This window comes from Cupressus sempervirens, chromosome 3 (genome assembly GCF_028749045.1).
Source record: "Cupressus sempervirens isolate cs-2001-9-10 chromosome 3, ASM2874904v1, whole genome shotgun sequence".
NCBI lineage: Eukaryota > Viridiplantae > Streptophyta > Pinopsida > Cupressales > Cupressaceae > Cupressus > Cupressus sempervirens.
In genome coordinates, this window is record NC_143120.1 from 843,308,890 (window position 1) to 843,319,918 (window position 11,029).

The following is an 11,029-nucleotide window of genomic DNA, read 5'->3' on the forward strand; positions in this document are numbered from 1 at the left end:
GCTGTTTGACGTGTTGGGTCCATAGTCCTTATTTTCCCTTATTTGTGGAAAATGAACAGAATCTACAAAGACACGTAGTTAGGTCAAATACCTTTGTAGAAAAGAGTAGGAAACATCCTTTTACCTCTTCACTAATTGGAAACCAGTGCGTGTTCTTTACGTGTCTACAACCATTATAAATACAAAGAATAAGCTCCCTCCTTAGCTATGGCGATCTGCTAGTGCAAGCCACCGTGTTTAGTTTTATTTGGTAGTTTTTGAAGCCACTTGCTCAAGAGCGTAGTTTAAGAGTGAGCAATGCCAAGATGCGCAGCTTGCAAGAAGCACCGGAAGAAATGTTCAGAGCGTTGTGTGTTAGCTCCGCATTTTCCATCAACTGATCCTCACAAATTTGAAACAGTTCATCAAGTTTTTGGGACCCGGCATGTACTAAAAACTCTTCAAGTAATCATATTCGGACTCTCTCCTCTCTCTTTTTTTTATTGTTTAGGTTGTGTGAGTTTTGTATTGTGAATATATATTTATTTCTTTTTAGTGACATATTTTATTTGATCTAGTATATTATGATAACCATGAAGTGAGATAATAATCTATAGATTGAAGAATTTACAAATCAGCCCTCCAAATCCTAGGTATTTAATTAAAAACTATTTTAATGTGTTTTACATATATGTTGGTTATTAAATAATAGATCTAATTTTTTCTACCATCTATCATGTTAAATTTATAAAACTTTGATTAAGATTACATTTTTCTTGATTAATATTTTAGATCATATTCAATACTCAAAATACTTTAAGTAATTATATTCAGAGTCTCTTTTCTCCTTTTATATCAAAATTGTTTAGGGTTTGAATTTTAGAATTTGAATATATTATTTCTTCTCTATAATATTTTAGTCATATCTTATTGATCTATTATTAAAATGTTTATCATTCCCATAATTAAGCTGATAGGCTTATTGCGGGAGCTTTGCTACCCAAATTTAATATGTCAACAGAAAAGTTGTAAGACCACTTCCATTTTTAATTTTTCTGAACCAAAAAAGTTTATGTCCTCAAGTTTTTGATTTTAGAAATTACTAAAAAATGAAATTCTATTTTATTTTCCGATGAGCCAAAAATATTTATGTCATCAAGTTTTAGATTTTAGAAATTACTAAAAAATAAAATTCTATCTTCTATTAATTAATTCTACTTTATTCCTGCAACTTTTCAATTTTTATTTACTATTTTTTTACTAATTTTTCTAAATTTACTAAGGCTTGTGATCTTGCAAGATGGGTCTAAAAGCCCACCCAAACACTTGAAAAATATTCTAGGATTTATGTGAGCTATTGTATTTATTACAGATTCTACTTTGTTTTCTTAGATTGAATCTGTATGAATGCACATATGATTAGTCTTTATCTAACAACTTTTATACAGAGAATATTTGTCTAGTTAGGGAGCTAGATGATGTAGAATTTTGTGTAATAGAATTTGTAACATTTTATATTCTTAATCTTATAAAAAGTCTATTATGTTGTTGGTTTTGGATCAATTTTTTTGATGGGGCATTGTGTATAGCTTTTATTAAATCTTTTCAAGCATCAAGAATTCAAAACATGTGATGTTTTGAACAAGAAAAAAGCAAAGGACATTATGTCAACAAAGCTTGTAGTGGTGGTGGTAGCATGGTATAGATTATAACTGGTAATTGATGTAAATAAAACAAAGTGTTCCATTTGAGTCTGGTTGTTTGGCGTTGTCCAAGTGAAGGCACTCAAGCATGAAGGAGGTGTTTGCTTTCAATGTTGAGTGAAGCGATTAATGATAGAGATGTTTCTTAAGCAGTGGTTAGTGGAGACCACGAATTTCTCATTTGGGTAAGATGAAAATCAATCTACATCATGGCTTCCTTTCTTTCTGTATGATTTTCTACTAGAATCTTATATTATTACCGTAGAGATTTTCATAGTACTAATAAATTTAATGGAATTGTGACGAATTTTTTGGCTAAGGAATTTTACCAAAAATAGATGGAGAAATCTCATTTTTTATTCTTAGTTAATTTTAGCTTTCTTTGATTTTTACTCCATCTACATTTATCATTTGTCTTTTTCATCGATTGATGAAAATATAATCAAGTGAATGATAACGAAAAGATAGTGGATTAATATTCGATAATTTTGAAGACTTAAATCTAACAAACAATTGAGAGATGATTGTATATGTACCTTCTAACTTTGGCCTCATCATCAAAGAACAATGAAAATTTAGTGTACTTCAAAACTTTAATCTAAATAAATTATGTTAAAAGTTAATAGTTTAATTCTATAATATATAACACTAATGGGAAAAAAATAAAAATAAAGAATCAAGGAATAGTTATAATATTTTAGCTTCATTTTTTTTTTTTTAAAGTTTGTATTCTATAGGAGTCAAAGTTAGTTATAATTGATTTAGCTTTCAGATCAATAAATGGTATTTTCAAATTTTATATCATACTATTTAGTTTTAAAATGTGCTTATCAATTTTCAATTATATTATATTTTAAAATTGATGATTAACGTTAAATTTTTATTTTATATTTATAATTAAAATAATAAAAATATCAATTTTTTTTGTTGAATGTATATTAAAAGTTTATTTTTTCTATTTTTATAGTAGTCTTAATGTGGGATGGAAATATAGAGAGACATTGATGCTAAATGGTGGCTATTTTAGAACTATAGCATAAGGAGACAATTTTAACCAGAAATTACTATCCATATACAAACAATAGTCATGTCCTACAATATAAAATGATTAGATAACTGAAGGAAGCTTTAATAATAGAGATGATAGGATTTTCTAACTGATAAAAAAAAATTACAAATGCATAAAGTAGATAGTTATGATTTATATGTACCATCCTAAATGTACTCTAAAGATAAATGAATGCATATTTGACAAGAAGTCAATAGATAAGTAAACTTTTTTGTCTCATGTTCTATATTTCTTCACTACCAATCATAAGTTCCCTTGTGATCCACTATCCAAGATTAGTTGAAATAGTATACAACTCTATTATAGAAATAATGAAAATGTGATCTCTATTACAAGTATAAAATTTAACTTTTTTCCAATCATATACATCCTATTGGCTCATCGTTGCACATACATAAATGTAGAACTGCTAGTAGATTATAGAGTGAGATTCGTAATCTATTGATTAAAAATCCTTCAAAATTGAATTTAGATCTTACGTCTACAATATAAAAATTATTTTAATATATTTTATATATATACTTTATTATTAGATCTAATATTTTTATCATCTATTGATAAATTTTAAAAATCTTGATTAAGACTACTTTTTTTTTTCCTGATCAAAATGATCTTGATATTGGATGTCCTAAATGATCCAACATAAATCATTTTAATGTTTTTTTTTCAAACTAATCTTGAAATAATTCTAAATATGATAGATTTCAAAAATATAAATATTATACCTGATATGTAATTTCATTCAACTGGGATTTTAGCAATTGGAGGACGAGACATGTTTTTTAACGATCTCTCATTTGCATTGCTTAATCTACCATTACAATGATATAAGTTGTGGAAAATTTCATACAATTTTATATCATTTATGGGATGGATGAAATTTTTCTATAGTTCTATTATTATGTTGGTAAATTATGAAATGTAATTCTAATATTAATAAATGTGAGACAAACATTGATATTATTTATCATCTAGTTTGATCTAAGAATAACAGGTGCTTAAGATTGTTGATTGTGAAAACTTAGTATCTTTAATTAAACCTGCTTTCATGAACATTACATATGCAAATTATCAAATAATTGATGGATAGGCAGAGGACAAAAAATAAACACACAAAACAATACGATGTGCTGCTGCACAATAAACTATGTTATATTTCATTCCACCATAATATCAAATGAGTACATACAACCTTTTATATGAAAGCATACAATATTCTAGAGAAATCTATTATTAGCTGAGAATACGAAACATCTACAAACTTCTGAAAAAATATTATAGCCGACTCTTTGAAAAAACCCTAAACCTAAACCTAACAATCTAGAAGCATAGTTTAAAATGAGAGATCTAGAACTCTCGATGAGAAGAAGCAATAAATGAAGTAGTTGGAGTAGGTAAAGGCAGGGAAGATTAAACTAACAGCTGGAAGCCTACATCACCAACACTCCCCCTTAATCTTCACTGCCATGTATGTTTGTAATACCAATACTTTCTCGAAGATGTTCAAAGACATTCTTTGCAAGAGGCTTTGTGAAAATGTTTGCCGGTTGTTCTTTGGACTTGCAAAACTTAAGACATATGCCACCATTGTTCACTAATTCACGAATATAATGATATCTTATATCTATATGTTTACTACGTTGATGAAAGACATGATTTTTCGATAAAGCAATTGCATAATTATTATCACAATATATTCTTGTAGGTTCTTCTTGTGGATGCTTCAAGTCTGAAAGTACTCTTCTCATCCATATTGCTTGACAGGCTGCTGATGTTGCTGCAACATATTCTGCTTCAGCTGATGATAATGTCACAATTGGTTGCTTCTTTGATGCCCAAGAAATAGCTTCTGACCCTAGGTGAAAGATATATCCTGAAGTGCTTCTTTTATCATCAAAGCTACCTGCCCAGTCACTATCTGTATAGCCAATCAGCTTGTAATGATCTGAATGTGCATATAAGATCCCAAAGTTCTTTGTTCCAGCTATATACCTCAGAATCCTCTTTCCAGCTTTCCAATGAGTTTCTTTTGGTTTATCCACGAATCTTGAAATGAGACTAACTCCATGCATTATATCTAGCTTTGTAGCTATCAAATATAAAAGGCTGCCAACTAATCTTTTGAATAAAGTTGAGTCTACATTAGGACTTTCATCATTCTTGCTAAGTTTTATACCCAACGCAACTAGTGTAGGGGCTGAATTCACATTTTTCATTTTAAATCTTTTCAACAAATCAGTAGCATACTTACTTTGACAAATGAAAATGCCTTGATCATTTTGATTTACTTGTATCCCAAGAAAATATCTCATGAGTCCCAAATCAGTCATATCAAATTCATTTTTCATGGCTGCCTTGAAATTGTTAATTGACATATTACCTGTGAATATCAAATCATCTACATATAAGCAAACTATTAATATTTCTCCTTCATTGTTCACTTTGACATACAAAGTTGGTTCATAGCCACACTTACTAAAATCATTATTCACAAAATAAGAGTCTATTCTGCTATACCAAGCTCTGGGAGCTTGCTTCAAGCCATATAGTGCCTTCTTCAACTTGTATACCTTATGTTCTTCTCCCAAAATTTCATATCCTGGTGGTTGTTTTGTATACACTTCTTCTTCTAAAATTCCATTCAAGAATGCTGATTTCACATCCATTTGATAAACCTTCCAATTATTTTGAGCTGCAATGGATAAAATCATTCTAATAGTGTCTAATCTTGCCACATGTGCAAATGTCTCATTGTAGTCTATACCTAGTTGTTGTGTGAAGCCTTTGGCTACTAGCCTTGCTTTGTGTTTCTCTACTTTTCCATTAGCATTATATTTTGTTTTATATACCCACTTAACTCCAATCACATCCTTCCCTTTAGGAAGATCTACTAAGTCCCAAGTATCATTCTTTTCTATTGACTAAATTTCTTCATCCATGGCTGAAATCCATTAGTCATCTTTAATAGCTTCTTCAAAATAAATTGGATCAGCATGCGCTAAGAGTGCAAAATTAATGCTTAAGTCATCATTTTCAGCCTCTTGTAATTCATCATATATATCTCTAAGACTTTGTGTCTTCCTTGAAGTTTTTATAGTTCTTGGTCTTAATGAAGCAAGTGTTGGATTAGATGATTCACTGCTATTAGTGCTTACTAGAGTAGTAGTGTTTTGAGTGATAGGTGCCCTTGTAGGTGTTTTAGGAACATTTGTTTGTGTTGTAGAATGCACATCTTGAGTTTCATTTTCTTCATTTTCTTGTGGAACACCAACTGCAACTGTAGTTGACTTATTCAAGCTACCATCCCATGGTTCTTTTTCTACAAACTCAACATCACGACTTATTATTAACTTCTTTGTGATAGGATTGTATAGCCTATATGCCTTGGATTGTTCACTATATCCCACAAATATGCACTTCTTTCCTCTATCAACTAATTTTTGTCTCACTTCTTGAGGTACCAATGAGCATGCCACACAACCAAACACTCTCAAATGTGTTATATTGTGCTTCCTTCTGCTCCAAGCTTCTTTAGGTGTTTTATTTATTACTGCTTTTGTTGGACATCTATTTAGTATGTATGCTGAACATGCAACTCCTTCAGCCCAATACTCATTTGGCAAGTTTTTTTCCTTTAACATACTCCTTGTCATCTCCATAATTGTTCTATTTTTTTCTTTCTGCTACTCCATTTTGTTGTGGAGTGTACCTTGCTGTAAATTGTTTCCATATGCCATTTTCTTTGCAAAAATTCAGAGAATCATTTGATATGTATTCTCCACCTTGATCAGTTCTTAATATTTTAATAGAGCATCCACTTTCTTTCTCAAATTTTGCCTTGAATTCTTTAAAGACATCAAATACATCTGATTTATACTTCACAAAATAAACCCAAACTTTTCTGCTGAAATCATCAATAAATGTCAAGAAATAAAGTTTTTCACTTAAGGATGGTGTTTGCATTGGTCCACAAATAACTGAATGGACTATCTCAAGTGGATGGTTTGCTCTATAAGACTTTCCAACTGAAAATTTTTCTCTATTTTGCTTTGCCAAAATACAACCCTCACATGTTGCCTTAAGTGGCTCTATTGATGGCAACCCATAGACCATTTGTTTCTTATATAAGAGTTGTAACCCTTTAAAGTTTAAATTACCAAACCTTAAATGCCATAGCCAAGATTCATTTTTGTGGAAAGCTTTGAATGTAGATTCAGCTACTTTTTGCAATTCATTTGGCTCTAAGAATAATTCACTTTGGATTTTAAGTGGGAACATTCTATTTTGATTCATTTCAACTTTTGCAATTAGCCTATTGCTTGGTCTTTTATCTAGAATCACACATTCACCATTTTCAAAATGTATTCTATATCCCTTTTGTACTAGTTGTCCAATGCTTATGAGATTGTGTTGCAATCCAGGAACATAATATACATCAAGAATTTCCTTTTCTTCACCTTTCTTAGTTCTTATGCTAATTGACCCTTTTCCCATGACTGAGATTTGATGATCATTCCCCAACTTAACCTCTGATTTTACTGATTCATCTATCATTGAGAATATCTCCTTAGACCCAATCATATGGTTACTACAACCATTATCTAAGAACCATACTTCTTTAGAACTCTCTTGTGCAACATTGCATGTTATTAAGATGGTGTTTTGCTCACTAGTGTTGGGCTGACTTTCATTTGTAAAATGTGCCTTTTGCCTATTCATGTCATATTGTCTTTTTCTACACTCAGATGCAAAATGTCCAAATTTATTATAGTAATGACATTGGATGTTAGATTTTTCATACCTTTCTCCTTAATGATGGTTGCTCCCCCTTCCTCTTGTTGATGTGAAATTGGTTTGTGAGCTTGATGCTGGCCTTCTACTCTCAAAATGTGGATTTTCTCTTCCTCCTCTTGGTGTAAAATGTCCTCTACCTCTATTGTGATATGATCTTCCTCTTGTTCTTCCAAGTGAAAGTTGAGTCTTGAAAGCATTCTCCAATGATGAAGTTCTCGAATGATTCAACCTGTGTTCATGTGATAAGAGAGAACCCATTAACTCATCTATTGATAGCAAGGAGAGATCCTTAGATTCTTCAATGGCTGCAACTCTTGAATCAAACTTATTTGGTAGACTTTTAAGTATTTTCTCTACAACTCGTTGATCTCCAAGGGTTTCTCCATATGATCTAATCTGATTTACTATCCCCATTGTTTGAGTATGAGTCTATTGAATCTGAATCTTTCATTTGCAAATTTTCAAAATCTCTTCTAAGATTTTGTAACTTTGAAGTTTTTACCTTTCCTGTGCCCTGGTATGTTGATTGCAAGTTGTCCCATGCTTGCTTTAAGCTTGTGGCAACAACTACCTTTGGAAATATTGCTTCCTCCACTACCTGCTGAATAAAGAATAGTGCCTTAGCATCCTTTTTACTATTTTCCTTTAATAAATCCTTTTCAGCTTGTGAAAGAGCTTGATATGCTTGCTGGTCTGCTGGTTCAGGGAACCCACTTTCAACTAAATCCCAAACATCCTGAGAACGAAAAAGTGTTTTCATTTTGATGCTCCAATAATCATAATTTTTTCCATTAAAAGTAGGAATTTGTGGCTATGAAATACTTCCACTGGTTCCTGCCATGATTTAACAGTAAAACTTTCAGACTTGTAACCACTACAAACCCTTTCTCTTCCTTTCTCACATAGAAACTATGATCTCCTCCTTAGATCTTTTTGCTCTCATTTGCCCTTCACCCAAAATGACATCTACCTATAAAAACAATGCCCATAATTTCTACGGCTCTGATACCAAACTAATGGATAGGCAGAGGACAAAAAATAAACACACAGAACAATACGATGTGCTGCCGCACAATAAACTATGTTATATTTCATTCCACTGTAATATCAAATGAGTACATACAACCTTTTATATGAAAGCATACAATATTCTAGAGAGATCTATTATTAGCTGGGAAGATGAAACATCTACAAACTTCTGGAAAAATATTACAGCCAACTCTTTGAAAAAACCCTAAACCTAAACCTAACAATCTAGAAGCATAGTTTAAAATGAGAGATCTAGAACTCTTGATGAGAAGAAGCAATAAATGAAATAGTTGGAATAGGTAAAGACAGGGAAGATTAAACTGACAGCTGGAAGCCTACATCACCAACAATAATAGAATATATAATAAAAGATGTAAAGAAGAATCGTAAAAAAGTTCACTGTGTCATGTTAGCTTGAAACTGTTTGAATTAAATTATAATTTTTTGTCAGTAGTATTTCAGATGGTATCGTATAATCTAGATAATGAATTATACAGAAAACACATGATCGAAAAACTAAATTTTAAGAGCTCAAAAGCTTAATTCAGAATATTTGAAACCTAATGTTAAATTAAGTCTTGTAGGATCAATTGAATGAAGTGCTTAGATAATGTAGAGATGAGTTCGATCCTTGATGAACAGGGATAAGAAGATTACTCACCCACGTGTTTCCATTTGTTTCTGTATTTGTACTCATGGTTTTCATGTGGTATTGGTTCAGGGCATGGAGGCTGAGAAAATAAGAGATGCAGTAAATAGCATGGTGTATGAAGCGAGTACAAGGCTCAAGGATCCCGTTCATGGCTGTGCAACCCAAGTTCAGCAACTACAGAAGAAAATCAGGGAGCTGAAGTCCCAGTTAGAAGCCGCACAAGCAGAGGTAATAAAGACCAGCTTGCAGAGGGATGAACTTCTAGCCCTTCTCATTGGCGGGTATCACAATGATGCTGAATATGATTTCTGTGAGGTGCAAACAAATGATAATAATTACATAGTTGATGATATGGAACAGCTATGGAAACCACTTTGGGAGCCATAAATGTAACGACTGGCATGAATTAGGAGAAACATTATGTTCTTTCTTGACAGAAAGATTGTCTTCTATAAGTATAGGGTACATATATTAGTAAAAACAAATCCCCCAAAATATCTACTTCAAAAAAGCTTATTATTCAATTCTAGGTATTCCTAATTCTCTTGTGGCTTCCGTTCACTCTTCTGCATGTATTACCAAAAGCATGTTAATGGGATCGAGAACTGGGACGCTGTAACTATCTGTAACTATCTTTCTTACAAACTGTAGAGTTGATCAATTTAAAAAAAATAATAAAAATTTGACTTTGTTTTGTCTTTAGTGCATAAGAAGTGAGCCTATTACACCTGTTAAACAATTGACTTCAATTAAAATAATGAATTACATCTTAGAATCAATTGATAAAAGTTAAAGTGGCCAAATTTTCATGTACTATGCTTTTTTGTTTGGGCTGATTCCATTAGGCCATCTCTTCTAGTTTTGCACTTTTCGATATTTGTAACTATTACTTTTATTCAAAATTACAAAAACATAACATATTTCTATGAAATTTTTAGTTGATTTCACATTTATTGCAATGGTAAATAGTAGAAAACAACACAAAATGTGCACAAAAAAGAGGAGGATAGCCAATTGATTTTCTTAGCATTGAACCTATTGGTCTCACCTAAAGGGGAAATTTACCTAGATATGTTGGTGAATTCCTTCTGACTTTTGTGATGTTACTAATGATAGGGATGTTGTTATATCATTGGATATCTAGAAATGAGATTTATGTGTTTTGTCACTTTACCCTTGGACAACCTCTTTTAGTCTTTAGGTGGGCCCTATCAAATTTTCCTCTACTTGGGTTTGTCTCCCAAGCCTTCAGCCTTCCTCTCTACATCTTGTGCAATGCTACATCTGAACCTATTAGGAGAGAGTTAGGGAGCTTCATTAAGGCTGACCCAGATACTAGTTTTCTCTCCCGCACCTCATGTGCAAAGATTTTAGCTCTTGTTTATTTGATCTCTTTCAACCCACCATCTGTTTAGATTTCTCATAAGTGTAGTGAGCTGAATTGGAGACAATTTATAGACTATGAAGATATCTTTTTTAACCGTAGACAATTTGTTTGCAAATGGGCAATTTTGCTCTTTTTGTTCTTGTAATTCTTTACTACACTCATATCCTACTTACTAGAATGATGATTGAAGGTGTTATATTACTATTTTCCTTGTGAATTTAGGCTCTACACCACTTCTTCAACTAATTTTCTAACTTCGGTAGCTCATGCCAATGCTGACCATTGTTGCCCATGTCTAAATGGCTCAAATCTTGATCACATTTGTTCATGTTTTGATGGCTCTTATTCTTGGAGTTCCCTCTTTGTTATATGGTGTCTGTTGTGCTCCTTTTGCTCTCTGTGGTGCTATTTTAGGC

General features: G+C 31.8%; 1 protein-coding gene across 1 annotated transcript; it reads left to right on the forward strand.

Moving 5' to 3' along the window:
• The first annotated feature begins 228 nt into the window (after nt 1-228).
• LOC149569414 (LOB domain-containing protein 1-like) lies at nt 229-9,844 on the forward strand. Its single transcript, XM_089817744.1, has 2 exons — nt 229-444; nt 9,296-9,844. Exons 1-2 carry the CDS (start codon nt 298-300, stop codon nt 9,611-9,613), a joined length of 465 nt encoding a protein of 154 aa, XP_089673870.1. The 5' UTR covers nt 229-297; the 3' UTR covers nt 9,614-9,844.
• Nucleotides 9,845-11,029: the final 1,185 nt, after the last annotated feature.

Coding starts and splice junctions, on each gene's coding strand:
- LOC149569414 (XM_089817744.1), top strand. CDS start 298: ATGCCAAGATGCGCAGCTTGCAAGAAGCACCGGAAGAAATGTTCAGAG. Junction 445..9,295: donor ATGTACTAAAAACTCTTCAA/GTAATCATATTC, acceptor GTATTGGTTCAG/GGCATGGAGGCTGAGAAAAT.